This window comes from Chiloscyllium punctatum, chromosome 37 (assembly GCF_047496795.1).
Source record: "Chiloscyllium punctatum isolate Juve2018m chromosome 37, sChiPun1.3, whole genome shotgun sequence".
Classification (NCBI taxonomy): domain Eukaryota; kingdom Metazoa; phylum Chordata; class Chondrichthyes; order Orectolobiformes; family Hemiscylliidae; genus Chiloscyllium; species Chiloscyllium punctatum.
Genome location: NC_092775.1, coordinates 65,843,231 through 65,864,123, shown reverse-complemented (window position 1 = coordinate 65,864,123; position 20,893 = coordinate 65,843,231). Strand labels below are relative to the sequence as shown.

The following is a 20,893-nucleotide window of genomic DNA, read 5'->3' as shown; positions in this document are numbered from 1 at the left end:
TGTATGTTGTTTTCTTTCGCCAGGCATTTTGCATCTAGCGCTACATGATTGAGAAGAAATTGAAATTAGCGAGTTTGAAATATTTTGTAGCTCAGGTTGAGGTTCTGGATGTGTGTTTGCTCGCTGAGCTGGAAGGTTCGGTTTCAGATGTTTCGTCACTTTACTAAGTAACATCCGTGAGCCTCCTGTGAAGCGCTGGTGTTATGTCCTGCTTTCTATTTACGCATTCAGGTTTCTTTGGGTTGGTGATGTCATTTCCGGTTTTTTTTCTGACAGGACAGTAGCTGAGGTCCAAATCAATGTGTTGGATGCATTTCTTTATAAAGTATTATCCTGTACTTGCACCTAATGAGTCAGCTGAAGTCATTTCTGACTCATTTCAGTTGAGGATCAACTCCATGTGACACCAATACCTTACCGCTTTCTTTGGTGCCATCTCTACATGTTCCAGCTCTTCCCCTGCATTTTTTTGCCAACTCTGCTTGTTCCCCAGTCCTTCTCACGGCTCCCGTAATTGCAGTGCTTCCTGCTTTGCTGCATTGATCTCCTCCTGTACATTCTGCTCACAAATTGACTTCCTCCACCTTGACCGATCAATACTCCTGTGCTTTCAGCATCCTTTCCTGCAGGTTGTGTAGACTCTGCTCCACTTTCTGCAACCCTTCTGGATCCTTCCTCATTTTCTTCATGTGCACCTTGGACTAACAGCTCTGAAATGTAAGCAAACCAGCATCCATCCACACCAATCACTGTGGGAATCACTGAGAAATGCTTGAGGTGGTTGTGGTCAGTCAGAAGGGGTAGTCTGCAGAGTAGAGTGTTTAGGGCCTTCAACAAACTCATCCTTCACTTAACAAGTCAAAACCTTTGCTCAATGGTTACACTTTTGTCTCTGGGTTCGCACGCATGTAAGGTAACCCTGGTAGTCTTCAAAAAGCAGCAGATTCTCCTGATCAGTATGTATGTCTCAGCCCAGATTAGCTATTTTATATTATTTGGGGTTTATGACACTTGTTATAAGCATAATATTGGTTGCTGAATGACCAGATATTACAAGCATGACGACTTCAAATTTGCTAGATTAACTGTACTTGTGAAGTGTGGAGGAAGGTGCACTCTTGTCAATGCAAGTTGTTCTTGACTTTTCTAATCTCTCTACATACTCCCTCTGTCTGTCTTGCCTAAATCAAGAACTGTTCTTTCTGAGCAGTTTGACATCACTCTGGTCTTAATGACTCTCTGCTGTCATCTTGCACCCCTGGTGGAGAAAGAAAATTTCTCACAAACTCTAATCTCTTAACTCCAATTGACCTTTTATTGAAGCTTCTGTCGATCTAATTTACAGATATGAGAAATGCTGCAACGATCAGTTATTTAATATCTCGGTGCTTAAGGTTAAGCTAGCCTAAATGAGCATGTACTGTGACTGACCATCCGGCCTACTTTTTTTGACTAATTATATTTTTTATGGTGTGTACCAAGATTTATTAAGAGTGCTGAGAATGTGGAACTCCATACTTCAGCGGGTGGTTGAAGTGAATAATATAAATGCTTTTAAAGGGAAGCTAGACATACCACAGGTGATGGGACGAGATTACAATGATAAACTTAGAGACTTGAGGAGAGCACAATTCAGCACGAACTGCTTGGGCTGAATTGTCTCTGTTCTATGCATTATGTAATGCCTGGCACTGGTGATAACTCCAAAAAGCAGAATCAAGTTTTTTGAAACTAGAACGTAATTTTGTAGGCAAATTTACAGAACAGACCATTGTCGGGGAAAAATAAAATCCGATGCTAAATTAATCTATTGTTGGGTAGGCAAGTTCTTTCTTCATACCATTCTGACTTTGTAGTTGGTATTTAACTGAACTCTACATTTTAAATTCTGTTAGTTACTAAGCTTCTGACAGGATCTCCAATGGAGGTGTTGGACTTAATTAAGCTAAAACTGGATTCTCATTAAGGGAGGTAATGGTTTTTTTTTAGGAGCGCATAGAACTCGCAAATTTAGTGTAATTTGCAATAGATTACCAGAGTAAGAGAAAATTTTAGGGTTGCGAAGAAAGCGGAATTCTTTTGCTTTTGCATTTCCTAAACTTTTTTTGCCCTTAGGAACTGACTTATTCTGAAACTAGTTATTTGGTGAATACGTGGTCCATGACTAATGTTTATTCTGTTTCTTAGGTTCATCGTACAGCAATTGTTGACAAGGTTGACAAAATATATAATAAAGTAGTAAATGTATAATTGAATAAGTAGTTCTTAAAACACTTTAAACGTAATAGAATAGTGTTATTGAGTTGTAGATGTGTACTCTAACTTTGAGAGTGAAAGCTGGCAAGGACTTAACAAGCACAGAGTATGCTGAAAAATTTAAAAGATGTAATGTGGCTGTGAAACAAACAGCTGGAGCTGAGTTGCCATGGTACACAACAAAATTGAGTTTGGCCGATCAGTTTAAATTCTGCCGCAAGATACTAGAATCCAATCAAATTTGAATTTTAATGTTTTGACAACATCAAACCAATGAGATGATCCACTGTTTTGGGGTATAAAAATCGGGTATTTTGAACAGTTAGCCAGAGTGGCAAAGAGTACCATACTGTCTGCAGACCCCCTCTCTAAAAATTAAATTGCCTGCAGGCTGCTCTCTGAAAGGTACCTTTTTCATACGAAATCTGTGCAGCAGAAGACCAAAGAAAATAAGGCAAGAAGATACCAAGGAAAAAGTGACACCTAGCTGGTTTTGAAATTTGATTTTATTTGTAAAACTTAATTGGGAGTGTTATTGGATCAGTATATTGTAGAGTGCGTAGTAGATAAGTCAATCAGACAAAGGCTTACAGTGTAGATAGTTGTTTAACATTCTCTTTTTATTTCTTGGAGTTAAAGAATAAATCGTTAATTTTTCTTCAAATTGTGGGATTTGGTCATTCTCTGTCACATAATTTAACAGATTACAAGACAAGGTGTGCTTTTCTGTGTGTTTGGTTTAATTTATCAGAAAGGTTTACCCTATATTGTAACAGTTTGGGGGCTCAGGTCTGTGATTTGAACATGTTTAGACAGATCCAGTCTGAGATTTGGACAAACTTGAATAGAGTTTGGTACAAAAAAGCCCAGTAAATTTAAACACTTGCAGGTTAGTGTCCTAGATCTTTAAATAAACTGTAAGTGAGACAATTTGTTTAACTTCGGTTAATTGCAGTTGGTTAAATTAAATGTGAGCGAAATAACTCTTAAAATTGCTAAAGAGCTTTTGGCTTTTGAAGATGATTTCCAAATTTGCCAAGAAAGTTTTTCTGTCCTTCTAAAGACCTTTTTAGAATTAGCAACTAGGTTAGCATTGGGTTTAACCAAGGACAAAAGTAAAGCTGAAATTGTAATTGAATTGCTGAAACATGTCCGAGAAATAGACAAGTGCAGAAGAGTTAGAAAAATTTAAATTACAATTGAGGAAAATAGAGTTAGAAGATAAAGGGAGAGGGGAAAAATGGAAGGTTCTGAGGTGAGGAAAGAGAAAGAGAATTTGAATTTGAGAAGTTGCGACTTAATCAGCAAGGTCAAGTTAGCAGGATGGAGATTAAAAGAGAAGGTAGTGATAAATACAAAATGTTAAAACACTGCCATATTTTGATGAGAAAGATGTTGAAATCATTATTTCATTTGAAAATTGACTAGGCAGATGGAGTGGTCAGAGTAATGCTAGTTCAGACTAAACAGGTAGGCACAGCTAGTGAGGTATTTGCCGCACTGTCAGATGAGGGGTCAAGAGATGATGAAGTCAAACAGGCTATGTTAAGTGATTTATGAATTGGTACCAGAAGTAAATAGCACTTCAGAAACATAAAGAAGGAACCAGGTCAGACATATGCTTAAAAATGTGTTGCTGGAAAAGCGCAGCGGGTCAGGCAGCATCCAAGAAGAAGGAGAATCGACGTTTCGGGCATAAGCCCTTCTTCAGGAATGAGGAGGGTGTGCCAAGCGGGCTAAGATAAAAGGTAGAGAGGAGGGACTTGGGGGAGGGGTGTTGGGAATGCGATAGGTGGAAGGAGGTTAAAGTGAGGGTGACAGGCCGGAGAGGGGGTGGGGGCAGAGAGGTCGGGAAGAAGATTGCAGGTCAAGAAGGCGGTGCCTCTTCCCACCCTGCCCCCTGTAAAAACGCCATCCCATATTCCTAATTCCTTCGCCTTCGCCGCATCTGCTCCCAGGAGGACCAGTTCCAATACTGAACAACGCAGATGGCCTCCTTCTACAAAGACTGCAATTTTCCCCTCAGACATGGTTGACGATGCTCTCCACCGCATCTCCTCCACTTCCCGCTCCTCTGCCCTTGAACCCCGCCCCTTCAATCGCCACCAGGACAGAACCCCACTAGTCCTCAGCTACCACCCACCAACCTCCGGATACATCAGATCATCCTTAGTCATTTCCACCACCTCCAAACGGACCCCTCCACCAAGGATATATTTCCCTCCCCACCCCAATCAGCGTTCCAGAAAGACCACTCTCTCTGCGACTCCCTTGTCAGATCCACACCCCTCACCAACCCAACCTCCACTCCCTGCATCTTCCCCTGCAACCGCAAAAAATGCAAAATTTGCACCCGCACCTCCCCCCTCACTTCCCTCCAAGGCCCCAAGGGATCCTTTCACATCCATCACAAATTCAGCTGCACCTCCACCCACATCATTTACTGCATCCGCTGCACCCGATGTGGCCTCCTCTACATTGGGGAGACAGGCCGCCTACTTGCGGAACGTTTCAGATAACGCCTCTGGGACACCTGCACCAACCAACCCAACCACCCTGTGGCTGAACACTTTAACTCCCCCTCCCACTCCGCCAAGGACATGCAGGTCCTTGGCCTCCTCCATCGCCAGACCATGGCAACACGGCACCTGGAGGAAGAGCGACTCATCTTCTGCCTCGGAACCCTCCAGCCACAGGGGATGAATGCAGATTTCTCCAGCTTCCTCATTTCCCCTCTTCCGCCCCCCCCCCACCCCCCCCCCCACCAACCTTTTCTCAGTCCCAGCCCTCAGACTCAGCACCACCTTCTTGACCTGCAATCATCTTCCCGACCTCTATCACCCTCGCCTTCACCTCCTTCCACCTGTCACATTCCCAACGCCCCTCCCCCCCAAGTCCCTCCTCCCTACCTTTTAGCCTGCTTGGCACACCCTCCACATTCCTGTAGAAGGGCTTAAGCCCGAAACGTCGATTCTCCTGCTCCTTGGATGCAGCCTGACCTGCTGCGCTTTTCCAGCAACACATTTTTAAGCTCTGATCTCCAGCATCTGCAGTCCTCACTTTCTCCCAGGTCAGACGTATGTTGAGCTTGAAAGTATTAACCATTAGTCACTTTGATAGATGGATGCGGGCCTTAAAAATAGATAAGACATATGAAGCTCTAGGAGAGATTATTCTGTCGGAAGAGTTAAAAAACTTACTTCCACAGATGATCAGAATTCACGTGGATGAACAGAACATTCAGAAAATAAGAGCAACAGCATTAGCAGATGGATGGATATATATTGATGCATAAAACAAGCTTCCGGCAAGAATTCCATCCTGTGAGGGTTAGAAATTAGAAGGGGAGATCTGACACTATGAAACAAAGAGTAGAGAACAATGGTAAGTCTTTACCACAGGTTAAAAAAGCAGTCCAAGCTAGTGGAAAGGAGGTGAAAGGCCTCAGGTGTTTCCACTGTGGCAAAGTGGGACTCTTAAAGGCGCAGTGCTGGTCATTCAAGGCGCAGTGGGGAAAGATATGGTAAAAGAAGCCAAACCAGTGGCATTACCGAGAGAAGTAAAGGAAACCCCAAGAAAAGTGGAGGAGAGTGCACAGCCTAGGCAGGGGCTGGGTATGAAGTTAGTGCCTGATCTCTATAAAGAATTCGCCTCTGTAGGTAAAGTTTACTGAAAAAGAACAGTGGGAGAAGGCAAGAAGTTATAATTGAGAGATCCAGGATCTAACCAGTCTCTAATAGATTTTCACTCTCTTTCTGACCTGTTACCCAAGAGAGTGGTAATTTGTAGGACAGATGGAGAGAAATTTAGCATTTCCCTATGTAAGATCAGGTTGGGGTACTAACTCAAGACTAGGGAAGTAACAGTGGGAGTGATAGACAGAATGTCATTTCCAGGAATCCAGTTTGTTCTTGGGAATTATTTAGCAGCATCCAAGGTGGGATTGACACCCCTTGTTGTTGAGAAGCCCAAGGAAGACCAGGAAATTGAGAAGTTAAAAGAAAAATATCCTGGTATTTTCCAAGACTATGTAGTAACAAGATCCCACTATCATCAGTCACAGCACAAAGCAAAAACTAGAGAAAGATGAAAGAGTTGAGGCTCAATTATTGGACACTCTGTTTGCTGTAGTGGTGCAGGAAAAATCTGAACAGGCAGAGGGTCAGACAGACCCTCGTGTGGGCGGCACAGTGGTTAGCACTGCTGCCTCACAGCGCCAGAGATCCGGGTTCAATTCCCGTCTCAGGCGACTGACTGTGTGGAGTTTGCACGTTCTCCCCGTGTCTGCGTGGGTTTCCTCCGGGTGCTCCGGTTTCCTCCCACAGTCCAAAAAGATGTGCAGGTCAGGTGAATTGGTCATGCTAAATTGCCCGTAGTGTTAGGTAAGGGGTAGATGTAGATGTAGGGGTATGGATGGGTTACGCTTCGGCGGGGCGGTGTGGACTTGTTGGGCCGAAGGGCCTGTTTCCACACTGTAAGTAATCTAATCTAATCTAAAAAAAATGTTTAGTCCTGAAAGGCTAAGGGGCTTGCAACATAAAGACAACACAATAAAAGATATATATGTTGATGTGTATTCTGAAAAGGAGGCAGAGGATATTGCTGAGGGTTATTATCTGAAAGAACTGGAGAAATGAGTGTTAGTTACTGCTCCACATGAATCAAATCCAGGTGTGTGCCTCAAGATATGTTAAACGCTGAAGAAATCCTTGAGGAGTGAGATAGGTTCGTAAGCTATTTGTCTTGGGAGGAACGAACCCAGTTGAAAGGTTTGTCACAGCAGTACGAGGACTTATGTAGGAATAAGATGGGGAGAACTAATGCTATTTGCATGAGGTAGACATAGGGAATGCTGTTCCAACAAAACAACACCCCTATCGGCTTAATCCTTTCAAAGCAGACCGGTCCAAAAGGAAGTGGATGCCATGCTCAACGAAGATATTAGATTACAGTGTGGAAACAGGCCCTTCCACCATCAACCTTGAAGAAAGGGTTTTTTTTCAGAAGTAGAATCTCTACAGTGTGGAAACAGACCCTTCAGCCCAACAAGTCCACACTAACCCTACAAAGAGTAACCACCAGACCCATTCTCCTACCCTACATTTACCCCTCACTAATGCACCTAGCCTACACATCCCTGAACCCAGTGGGCAATTTAGCATAGCCAATTCACCTAACCTGCACATCTTTGGATTGTGGGAGGAAACCCACGCAGAAACGGGGAGAATGTGCAAACTCCACACAGACAGTCACCCGAGACTGACATCGAACTTTGGTCCCTGGCACTGTGAAGCAGCAGTCTAACCACTGAGACATCATGCATGCTTTTAAGATGAAGACCAGGGCAAATTGTTTGGGATATTTTTCCCATCGAGGCTTGTGGGGGACAGATGGGAGAGTGGACTTGTGGCCAATCAGATCAGTTGTAATATGAGTAATGGGGCAGATTTGAGGGGCACATTGGCCTACTCCTGATCTGAAGTCTTATGCTTCCACAATTTATCTAACTGGCTTTTCTGAACAGGGCTACAGCAGGAAAAATAGAAAAATAATGTTAAAGCTACTGTATCTGGATACATGATGAGGTCATAAATTAGTTAATGGCAGAAAAAGAAATGAAAGTTTAATGTTTTCATAATTGAGATGTAGCTTCATGTCCAATGTTGCAACCTACATATTCCGAGATATGGCATTTGTAGAATAGATAATAAAAGTAGGAAAGATGATGTATGAGCGCTGATCATAAAAAAAATGAGACGAAGGTAGCAGAAGAATACTCATCTGGAAAATCAGGTTCTCAAGCCATGTGGGTAGAAAATACTTTGCAAGTTAGTTATCAATTGCCTAGCAGTAATCACATTGTTGGTCAAAGTATATAGTACATCAGGCAATTGGAGGACCATGTAGTAAGAGTCATGGAGTTGTTGGGGCTTTAATCTTGTTAAATGTTCTTGACTTGGAAAGTAAAATTAGCTTGGCGTATATTTTAAGATTTACTAGAGCACAGGGTTAAAGAATTTGTGGAACAGTTAAGTCAGGCTGGTATAATAAACTAAAATAAGGAACTGCCGATGCTGGAAAACGAAAACAGGAAGTGGTGGAGAAACTCAGGTCTGGCAGCATCTGACTACAAAGAAGCAAGGCAAGAATTTAGTCAGAGCAGCACGAATTACACCAGCATGTTGAGAGAGCAGTTTACAAAGCATGCAGTATTCTGGAATTTATTAATAGGGGTCTGACTGCAAGAGTAAGAAGTTTATGTGGAACTCAAAAGACACCAACATGTCCTCAGCAGAAGTACTGCATTCACTTCAAGGTGTTGCACTTTAAGAAGGATGTGAAAAAAGAAGAGGTTTACAAGTATGAGGAACATCAGTTACAGAGAGAGATTGGAGAACTAGATTAGAAGTATTCAAACTTGTGAGAAATTTGGAAAGGGTAAATAAGGAGAAATTGTTCTCACTTGTGAAATGATCAAAAATGAGAGGGCAGAGATTTAAACTAATTAGTAAAAGAAGCAAAAGATGATGTGACAACACTTTTGTTTTCAAGCAATAAATCGTGAGGGTTTGGAATTCACTGCAAGAAAGTATACTGGAGGCATTCAAAAGTTTTCTTATTTGAAAAAGAACAATGTGCAGAATGACAGGAGAAGGCAGGAGAATGGCACAAGATGTGATGCTGATTTGGAGAGCATGGATCACTTTGTTCATATTTTTCACAGAATAGGAATGTTAATGTGTAATGTTTTAAATTAAAAATTAAAGAAGGGGCCTCAATTTGGGGAAAAGAAAAGCTTATCATCAGGATAATTGCAAACAATTCTTATTGAAGTAAAAGTAGAACTGTAATTATTAGAAGTCTGTTTTTATGCTAGGCTGACTTCTGTATTTTGTGGTTGCTGTTCAAGATTATTTTTTAACTAGTGTTTTTCTGAAATACCTTGTGCCTGTTAAAATTACAGCTAATGTCGTAAGTACTGTAAAGGTTAGATTCATGTCAGCATTTTAGCTGTGACAGTTTTGAAATTGAGATTAAAAACTACCCAAACAGCTACCAGCAAAATTAGATATCTCTGTTTTAATGTCCTGTTGTATAGTTTTGCTGCAACCAAGGTGAAGAATTGCACATTCTTCAATGGATTATGAAATGTAAACACATTCTTGTTGAACATGTTTGTAACCACACTATTTCGTAAATGTCTGAATCTCAAAACTCCACTTCCTGCTTTGATTGCACCCACCACGTTAACTTGGGAAAAATGTGTTTTTTTTTCTAGAATGTATGGCTAAATATCTTGACTCTTGTGTGGAAAGCTACTCAAGTGATGTGAACAAAAGAGCAATCTTTGTAATATCAAAAAGTTATGATAAATGCTAGCACACAAATGCTACATTTTATACATAAGGCATAAAAGGAAGACAGTGAACGGGTAGTTTGAAGTCCCACATATCACTGGAACCAAGACTAAACAGATTGGTAATAGGGTTATTATTTCATATGATGCTCTTTTCTGTGCTTGGCTAGTGGTTGTGTAGTACACAATTAATTTTTCAATTTGATTCACCTTTGCCATTCTATTGCTTCAACAGATATCCGTGCCACAAACAATTCCTATTCAAAACATGGCTGCAGTGTACATCACTTTAAACAGAAATGGTTTGTTGATGCAACTAACCATCTTATTAAGCGTATAGTACATCTGAGTAAAACTGAGAAGTTTGTCCGTGTTCAATTTTGGTGTTCCATCACCCTACATCAAATGGGAAGAGATATTTGCTGAGTTCAAACTTCTCTAATCAGGGCTTTCTTGCCGCAAACCAGTATTCACTGAACGTGGTGAATCCTTGAAGGCATACTGAGCTGATGTAGTGCACAAGTATTGTGAGAAGTGTAACTTGAGCAATTTTTACATGCAAACTGAATGTCTGACAGTGAAGGAAGGCCTTAAGACCAACCTGGATATTCAATGAATCTGTCAACCAAAGAGACTGGATTAGGCATAATTAACAAATGTGATTATGACAACAAAAGATGCACATCCTCAATGACAGTCAACAGACCAGAAGGCTAGCTAAGAAAGCATTCGCACACACACCATTAGGTGGTGATATAAAGTTCTCAATACCTTCCAAACGTATTTGTTAGAAGGTGCTTCAAGGCTCCTCTAGGATGCCATTAATTAACATCCCATACCAAAATAGGCCTGACTTCAAGAAAATATGGGGGTTAGAGTAGGCAAGAGTAGCATTCGTGTCCACGTGAGCTCATGATTCACATCCATGTCCCCTGCCCTTAAGAAATCAACAAGATGAGAATGTAGCCAGAAATCCTGTAATTGGGTCATGCCTACCATTTTAAAATCCTGTCAGTGTCCATTCTAACATGGACGGAAGTATGAAAATATTACAGTACTTTTTGTAGAAGGTGGTGTGGATGCAGAATTTAATTCCCCAACAGGGGCAACAGATTGGGAAATGGATGATATTGTCAGTCAGGAGTGATATATTTAACCAAATACAAAACCACAACCACTAGCCAATTGAAATGATGGCAGCACAGTCCCTATTCAATAATGTAAATGGCAAGAAAGTCAGGTGGTGGTACCATTTTTAAATATCAGTTAGACCAGAATTCAGTCCACTCTTGTGGTGAGAGCTTTATTTCAACTAACCACATTCCATTAAATGTATATCCCATTGATTACTCTCCATATTTATGCAACCACTCAAACCATTCAATAAATCTCTCACCCCACTAATTACTATCCATTTTTATACAACCAATTCAACCCAATTAGCTCCTAATTAGTCTATCAATCACATGTACCTTGTGCCATTCAGTTTCAGGCATCTCTTCAGACCTTAGTAGATGATAATATGCCTCCTTAATACTTACAGATCATTAGAGCAGTCACAGCAAGTATCCTTGCCTCCAGAGCAAGACCCATAATTCCCCCTGTTCCCAGAGCATGACCATGCACCCTCTACTCCTCCTCCCCATTTTTTGCTGAGAAGTCAATCTAAGAGTAGAATGGGGGCATGAAACAGCAACATTTCTGAGGGAAAATATGGTGGCTGTAAATTTTAGTGATGCCTTCTTGAAAATTCTTCTCCAAGTTGCCCGGGGAGATCCTTTTCTCTTCGGATGGCAACGGGAGACCCTCCTGTTAGCAAGGAAGCCTGGATGAAGATTGCAGTGGTAGTCAACAGCTAGGGGATCTAGCAACATTTAAGGGTACAGAATGTGGGTCTGTAATTTCCTCTGTTCCACAGGCTAGAGTCTAACACACTGCTCAGATTGGTGAAGCTTTCAACTGACAATTCTTGCTAGATCATAAATGGAGAGGATTACCTAGCCTCTGGGAGACATAGGGAGTAGAGAATGGCGTAGTGTTAATATCACTGGACTAGCAAATCAGAGGCTCTGGTTAATTTGCTGGGGACACTGGTTCAAAAGACAGCTGACAGAATTTAACAAATATTGAATTAAAAACTTGAATTTGTGACAGTGACCGTGAAACTATCAATGGTTGTCATGAAATCCTTCTGTTCACTAATGACTTTAGTGAAGGGAATCTACCAACCTTACATGCTTCATATGTGATTCCAGAACTTCAGCAATGTGGTTGTCTCAGAAGGAAGAGTCAATCTGGCAGTTCAAAATAAATTGGGATGGGAACTATATGCCAGCCCTGTCAACAATACCACATCCTATGAAAGGATTTTTTTTTAAAGAGAAATCTTGGAGAATGTGTGCTCAGGTGATCATTGTATAAAGATCTGTAGTCCTTTCCCTCCATGAGAACCATAACAGCAAGACTATTCACTGAGGTTCCACAAGATTTGGGAGTAGGCCTTTTGCTTTTCATGATGTGGATATATTTCACTAATTTCAGTGTGAACGTAGAGACTTGACAAGATTATACAGAAATATCAGCGCCTCACAGCGCCAGGGTCCCAGGTTCAATTCCAGCCTCAGGCAACTGTCTGTGTGGAGTTTGCACATTCTCCCCGTGTCTGCATGGGTTTCCTCTGGGTTCTCCGGTTTCCTCCCACAGTCCAAAGATGTGCAGGTCAAGTGAATTGGCCGTGCTAAATTGCCCATAATGTTAGGTGCATTAGTCAGAGGGAAATGGATCTGGGTGAGTTACTCTTCGTCGGGTCGGTGTGGACTGGTTGGGCCAAAGGGCCTAATCTAGACTGCAGAAGATAGCAAAGACCAGTCAGGTTGAAGAAAGTAAGAAATAAGGTTCAATCCAGAAGAATGTGAAGTCATGTATTTGGGGAGGTCAAATGTGGCATGGAAATACACAATAAATAGTAGGAAACTAAGGGAAGTAATGGAATACACGAGCATGCATGGCCACATCCTTGAAAATGGCAGAAAAGGCAGTTAGGAAGACATGCAATTCCATTGATTTGCATTATCATTGATGATAAGACCAGGGAGATTATGCTAGAATTGTATAATACACTAGTCAGACAACAGTTAAAATACTTTGTACAGTTCTGGCCATTGTGTTACAGGAAGGATGTGGTCACATCAGGCAGAGTACAAACTTGCTGCAGGAATGGAGAATTATAACAAAATATTGGACAGTATAGGGTTGTGTTAACAACAAAGGAGGCTGAACAGGAATGTAATTATATGTATAAAGTTAAGAGGTGCCTTGATAAAGTTGACAGGAAAGATTCACTTCCAAATGGAAACAATAACCAGGCAGTATGGATCTGGAACAAAAGTAGAAATTGTTGGAGCAGCTCAGTAGGGTCTAGCAGCAGCATATGTGGTGAAGAAAACAGATTATGTTTCACGTCTGTGACTCTTCATCAGAACTGATAGCAGCTGGGAAAAAGTGGTATTTCTGCAGAAGATAGAGGTGGGGTGGGGGGTCCAGTGAATGGATAATGTGGAGATGGAGACGAGAGAGAGGGGGAAATATGAAGGGGTGCACACATAACAGGATTGTTGATGGTAGGCTAGGATAGAAGAGAAACTGATATAAGTAATATCGAGGGCTAAGGCTAGGAGAGAATGGATAAGCTATGCTAAAGGCAAACAGATACATGAAGAGAAAAGATTTAGAGGGTTATAGGCCAAAAGGAGCCAAGTGGCACTAGTTAGTTTGGGGAACTTGATCAATATGGACAAGTTGGACCAAAGCGTCTATTTCCTTGCTGCAAAACTCTATAAATCTAATCAATAATCAATGAAGTGATAATAAGACTAACAGTGGGAATTGAGATGGAATGTTTTCACCCAGAAAGTGTTAGGGATCTGGAGTTCACTGTTTAAAAGGATGGTAAAGGTAGAAATACTCATTGCACTTAAAGAGCTTGGATTTGCTTTGGAAGTAATATACAACCTATAGAACAGGAGCTAGAGGGGGTGGGTTTTTTTTCACTGGCATAGATACAATGAGCTGAATGGTTCTGTCTACTCCACTTTTCTATAATTCTACATCATTTGTCCAGCAAATTTGATAAATTGCTTATATGATTTTGTGCACTACACCATAACATCCTTAGAAACATGTCAAAAAAGGGTTCAGTTTTTCTATTTGCTTCTGAACATGGAAGGAACAAGAACTCTTAAAAACTGAAATATAAACATAAATAAACATTGCAAGTGTGCTGTTTTTAGTGACATTTCTAATATTTTCATTCCTTTGGGAAGAAAAGGTAAAGAGTCCTGCCTGAAATGTCGACTGTCCTGCTCCTCGGATGCTGCCTGACCTGCTGTGCTTTCTTCAGCGCTACATTTTGAAGAACAGATGAATGAAGGTATCATATTTATATTCAGATTAATTGCATTAAGAATACACTGGGTTGTTTCTCTTGTATCATAGAATCCCTACAGTGTGGAAGCAGGCCATTCAGCCCATTGAGTCTAATCTGCCCCTCTGAAGAGCATCCCACTCAGACTTACCCCATATCTGTAACCCTTCATTTTCCAATAGAAAATCCACTCACCCTGCACATCCCTGGACATTATGGACAATTTTATCATGGCTAATTCACCTAAACCGCACATCTTTGGAATGTGGGAGGAAACCGGAGCACCCAGAGGAAACACAGACACGGAGAGAATCTGCAAATTCTACATTGACAGTCGCCTGAAGCTGGCAACAAACCTGAGTCTCTGATGCTGTGAGGCACCAATGCTAACCATGGAGCCACTGTCCTTTGTCTGTTTTCATGCTGTACATCTCTATGACTCTATGACCCTAGTTTGCTGTATTCGTTGCTCACCACTGCCCACAGGAGTCCTGCCTAAAATCCAGGCCCTGTTATTGCCCAAGTAAACCAGATAACCCAGCAAGGGTTATCCTGAAAGGATCAAGATCTGAAAGTAATCAAAATTCCTGTTTTGGACATTTGAGTTAAGTATAGCAAAGTTAACCCCTAACCCAATGTTATCATTGTCGTTGGCTGAACACTTCTTCCTGTTTCTGTAGAAATGAAATTAAAGATACATAAAGATACACATTTTTCTCACATCCGCAATCAGTTGCACTTGAACCATGCAGATAATCTCACTGTAGAGAAGGTAAGCTGATTGTGTTTTAAAAAGTCATACAGCCCTTAGCTTCATGACTGTAATATATTTATTTTGAATGACAATTTATACAAGTTAGCAAGAGAGCTGTTTGTGTGTGATTTTTGTACATAATATAAATCCTGACAAGTTTATTATCTTTGAAATTTATGCTATGTGTTGCAGGATTTCATTTTGGAAAGCATATTTGCCCTAAAGTTGACTTTTTATTAGCTTATTTTGGAAGTCATATTATTCTTAGTGCAACAATTTGAATCAACAACAAATTCTACAAACCATAGGTATCTAATTAGGCAAGAAACAATGCCAGTTAACAATCACTATAGATGATTTTTGAGACTACCAGAATTGGACATTAAGAAGCAGAATTTATTTTGTTGTCATTACTGATCTATGCGTAAATGGTGGCAAACCTCAAATAACATCTTATAAAATAACAGGAAACGTTGTTACTTAATGTCTTATTTTGCAGCAATATCCTGATTAAATTAAATGCTCATCTGCAAAATGAATTTGCCAGCCTGCATTACTCTTGTCCTGATCGGAACTGCCATTGGGAAGGCTGGACTTAATCCAGGAATTCAAAGTAAAATCACGCAGAAGGCTTTAGAATATGGTGCGTATGCTTTGAATGCTTTCATTGAAAATTCTCAATGTATATTTTCACATCGAGTCAAAACAGAATTCTGACATTATAAACTGGCAAAGTGTTGTGGCTCACCTGTTACAAGTCTTGAATAATGCAATTGATGCAATGTTTCAGTAAGATCAGGTAAGAAAATGAATAAGTCACAAAGGGAGGATAAACTGAGGGTGCTAAACTGAGTTAGTATTTACAATAAGTTTGTTGCATCATTTTCAAACTCCAATCAAGGGAGTGGGCAGTTTTTTTATGCTCCTGTATCGTGGATCTGGCTCAGAAAATTGGATAGGTACATTTACAACGAGTCTGTTAAGTTATGGCTGCTGTGGATTGCTAATGTGAGCTCTGACAATAGAATCATAGAATGATTGTAGCACAGAAAGAGACTATTCAGCCTCTTGTGTTTCTCATGTAGCCCTACTCCCACACATGCACCCTGTGGTCCTTAACAATATTTTCCTTCAGACATATGATCCAATTCTCTTTTGAAGGCTTCATTTGAATCTGCTTCCACCACACTCTCATGCAGTGCTTTCTCGACATTAACAGTCACTGTGTTAAAAGTGTTTCCTCATGTTCTTATAATTTGTTTGAAATCACCTTAAATGTCCTCTGTTTCTGGACCCTTCCACAAAGTTTTTCTCCATTTCCCACATCTAACCTGTTTGTGATTTTGAACACATCTATCAATTTTCCTCATAATCTTTTCATTTCTATGGAGGACAGACCCAGCTTCTCCAATCTATCCAGTTAACTGAAGCTTCTCATCTTGGAAACAATCTTGTAATCGTTTACGCACACACTCGAATGCCTTCACATACATTTCAGAATTATTTATTCATGGGACATGGGCATTGCTGACTTCGCTGTCATTTATTGCCGAACCCAAATTATCCTGGAGAAGTGAGCCACCTTCATGATTGATGCAATCATATAAGCATGCTTACAACACTATTAGGAAGATAGCTCCACAATTTTGATCCAGTGACAAAGAAGGAAATGCAATATAGTTTTACAAATTTATTCATTTTGTGGGCTGTAGTTGCCGCTGGCAGGGCCAGCATTTATTGCCCGTCTCTAGTCGCCCTTTTGAAGGTGGTGGTGAGCTGCCTTCTTGAACTGCTGCAGTCCACCTGTTGTAGGTTGACCCACAATACCATTAGGGAGAGAATTCCAGGAGTTTGATCCAACGACAGTGAAGGAATGCTGAGTTATTACCAATTCAGGATGGTGAGTGGCTTGGACGGGAACTTGAAGGTGGTGGTAGTCCCATATATCTGTTGTCCTTGTCTGTCTGGATGGAAATGGTCATGTGTTTGGAAGGTGCTGTCTGAGGACCTTTAGTGAATTTCTGCAGTGCATCTTGTAGATAGTACATAGCTGCTGCTACTGAACATCAGTGGTTGAGGGAGTGAATGCTCGGGGATATGGTGCTAATTGTTATGAAGTTGAGGGCATGTACCATACCTTTAAGAGAGAGAGAAAATGCTGCTCTGAACTGAGAGATATCAACCACCTGTGTATATAACTAGATGGCAGTCCCAGATTGTGCTCTGAAGTGGATACCTGAGTTTTGGTTGCTGTTTTGACAATAATTCAAATATAACCAATCAATTGAAATTATGCCCCAGGATACTAAAACCCAATGGAGTTTGAATTTATTGTTTTGCCAACATTGAACCAATTAAATCAATCAATGGTGGGGGGGGGGGGGGGGGGGGCTTTAAAGTGCAGACATTTTGAAAATTGATCAGAGAGTAACTGCCATAGAAAGAGAAACTGGAGAGCTAATTGCCTATCTAACATCTTGCTCTCCAAGAAATTAGGAAACAGTCTCTATAAAAGGTACCTTTTCATTTGAAACATATTCACAGTAAAAAGAAAGAAAATGACCCAGGGAATTCAGCAGCCAGAAGAGTGAAGTCACAGAAGACAACAGTGGCTGTGTGGTTTTGAAATTAAGCTGATGTAATTTTATTAAGTGTCTTACTGGTGCAGCATATTGTTTGAGAGTTGGAGACAGGTAATAAGCAGTTGAGAGAAAGGAGGGCTTATAGTTGTAAATAGTTGTTTAATATTCACTTTTAGAGTGAAAATAAATTGATGTTATTTTCTTTAAATAGTGGAATTTGGGAGTTCTCGTTTTCATATTTTAACAGATTATGAAGTATAGTGAGCTTTTCTGGGTGTTTGGTTTAATTAGAGGGGTTTACCTCGTATCATAACACAATCAAGTGAGCTGCTTTGTCTTGGATGGTGTCAAGCTCCTTGAGTGTTTTTGGGGTTTCACGCATACAGGCATGTTGGGCATATTCCATCACATTCTGACTTGTGCCTTGTAGATAGTGTCAAAGAGTGTTGTGCTGGAAAAGCACAGCCAGTCAGAAAACATCCAAGGAGATGGAGAATCAATGTTTCGGGCATAAGTCCTTCATCAGGAATGAAGCTCGTGGGCCAAGGGGGTAGAGAGATAAATGGAAGGGAGGTGGGGTGCTGGGGGAAGTTAGCTGGGAATGAGATAGGAAGATGAAGGTGGGGGTGAAAGTAATAGGTCAGAGAGGAAGGTGGAGCAGATAGGTGGGAAGGAAGATGGGCAGGTAGGACCATTAAAGAAGGCGGTGCCGAGTTGGGAGGTTGGGACTGGGATAAGGTGGGGGGAGGTGAAATGGGGAAACCGGTGAAATCCACATTGATACCATGTGGTTGGAAGGTCCCAAGACAGAAGATGAGGTGTTCTTCCTCTAGGCCTTGTTGATAGTGGACATGCTTTCAGGAGTCAGGAAGTGAGTTACTTGCCGCAATATTCCTAGCCTCTGACCTGCTCTTGTAGCCACTGTATTTACATGATGAGGTGTGTGTGTGTGTGTGTGTGTGTGTGTGTGTGTGTTGATGATGAGGAACTTGGAGATTGTGGTGTTCCCATGTATCAGGTGTGTGGTTCAATGAGGAATGTGAAGTTGGAGGTTTATCCATGTAACTTCTGTGCTTGGTCGAATTGTGGGTTTGGCTGTCTAAGAATGCTTGATGAGCGTTCCAGTGCATTTTGTAGGTGGCAAATACTGCTGCCACTGTATATTGGTGGGAGAGGGAGTGAATTTTGAGCATGTTAAATGGAGTTCAGTGATGATAATGTAATTGAATGTCATGAGATGTTGGTTGGATTCTCTGTTAGTTGAAGATAATAATAAACTGACATAAGTGTTTCAAATGTCATTGCCTCTTATCAACCCAAGTCTGAATGTTTTCCAGGTATTGCTGAACATAAACTGCTTCAGTATCTGAGGAGTTAAAAATGCTGTTGAATATTGTTTAATTATCAGTGAACATCCCGACCTCTGACCTTAAGACTGGGGGAAGATTGTAGATGAAGCCGTTCAAAATGGTTGGGTGTAGGTCATTATCCTGCAAAGATGTCCTCCAACAACCACAACCATTTTCATTCCTGAATTGTGGTTTCCAGAACTGAATGCAATACCCCAGTCAAAGTCAAACCAGTGCTTTGGACACAGCCAAATCTAGCTCTGAACATTCTTTATAAATATTTTTAATTCTGTTGGGAGGGCTGTTGTGTCCCATTATAAACTCATGAATTTTATAGACATTCTAACAAATGCTTTTGACATTTATTTGCATCCTGTACACTTATCTTTCTCAAGTGAATTCATCAGGTTTCTCAATGGGGAATTTGTCTGCTTGCCAACTAGTTGTATCTTCAACATTGTCCAAAATAAAGACATCCCAAATTGTCTCATGCAATTTCTCACCATTCAGATTACATGCATGTTTTTTTATTGTTCATGCCAAAGTGCACAATTCTATATTTTGCTACATTATATTCCATTTGCCAGTTCTTTGCTGATTCATTTAACCAAAATGTAACCCTCTGTCCTCCTCACAACTTACTTAGCTATCTATTTTTGTGTCAACAGCAAACTTAGCTACTATACCTTTGATTCCTTCATCCAAGTCATTCATATAAGTTCAAGAAATTGAGTCCCTTGAACCCTATGGTATGCCAGCTTCTGGAAAAAACAGGAAACCTTGGACTCTTGCTGATTTTCACATCTAACTGCGCAAGTGCAGTTATAAGAAGTTGCTATCTTATTTATACTCTAATAATAATGCTATGATAACCTCATTATTTGTATCACAAAATCTGGCCCATTTGGAAGTTCTGCTCATGTAATAGCAAAGTATGAAATATTATCCTTTTCACAAACTAATTTTGCCTTAATTCCACAAGAACAAAATTGTTCCCACTCTTGTTAGGATTTTTGTATGAAAGGAAAGTTGTTCATTAAAACTTGGAAATATCCTGTTACCTAAAATATTATTTGTTTTCTGTAAGAAAAACAGGTTACCAAACCCTCTCAAAATATATTATGAAGATAGCCTAGACCCCAACATTTCATATTTTAAAAGGCAAGTGTGAGGCATTGTGTTGTGAATGTAATTCGATTGGTCAAATTACCAGGCTTGAAGCAAAACACATTTTGTTCTTACACTCCAGTTAAAATACAGACAAAACAAGAATTTTTTTTTTAAAAACTTACTGTAACTCTCAAAATATTTAACAAGCTAATATATATGTTAATTACTACTGATTAGCTGTTCCAAGATAGTACCATCCTAAAAACACGTCCTTGGCAAAGGCAAATTCAGAAAAATAGATTGTCTCACATGCATTTCTCCAGTCCCGGAGGAAAGAACATTCAGAGAAAATTCAGAGAGAGAGAGAGAGATCTCAAGCATTTTTCTGCAGCAGAGAGATATGTAGCAGCTTCAGAACTCCGAAAGCCACTGAAAGCTAAACTAAACTCCTAGTTCTGTGGGAGCTTGACCCTTCATGTTGCCTCTATTGTTCCAACTTTAAAGGCCTCACAAGCTGTTTATTTTACTGGCTTGGAACAGTCCATTCTCACCTTGTTTCAACCTCTTTTCATAAAAAAAGGACAAAATACACCTCTTAAAGTCATAGTTTCATCGATATATGGTGATTCTGAAGAAAATGACTGAAGCTTTTCACAGATTAAAATGATTCATAAAGTTGGTAAATATTAAGAATGAAATTCAATGCATTTAAAAATACCATCTGATGTTACCCCTGAGTATATTGAGAAAGTTTATATTATTCTTAATATCTATATATTCCTATCATGAAGCTTAACCACTGTTCTGTCACTGTCATTGTATCAAAATATTAAATACCCTTCCCAAGAGCTTTCTATGGATATATCTACACTACATGGACTGCAGTAGTTCCATGAAGCAACTCACCAACTTCTCAAGGGTAAGTAGAGATCGATAATAAACACTGACTTACCTAGTGATGCCAACAGCCATAAATTAAATTTAAAATGTGCAGACTTACAATCTCTGGTCAAGCTTCTGATTACTACAAATATCACTGAATGTCTTCCAGCTGATCTTATA

General features: G+C 40.4%; 1 protein-coding gene across 1 annotated transcript in view; it reads left to right on the top strand.

Moving 5' to 3' along the window:
• The first annotated feature begins 14,768 nt into the window (after window positions 1-14,768).
• The window catches only part of LOC140463172 (bactericidal permeability-increasing protein-like), a 49,551-nt gene continuing 43,426 nt past the window's right edge, over window positions 14,769-20,893 (top strand). Inside the window, exons 1-2 of the mRNA XM_072556950.1 lie at window positions 14,769-14,808; window positions 15,290-15,433. Coding sequence (XP_072413051.1) covers window positions 15,310-15,433 — 124 coding nt within the window. The 5' untranslated portion in view covers window positions 14,769-14,808; window positions 15,290-15,309. The remainder of the gene's footprint in view (window positions 14,809-15,289; window positions 15,434-20,893) is intronic.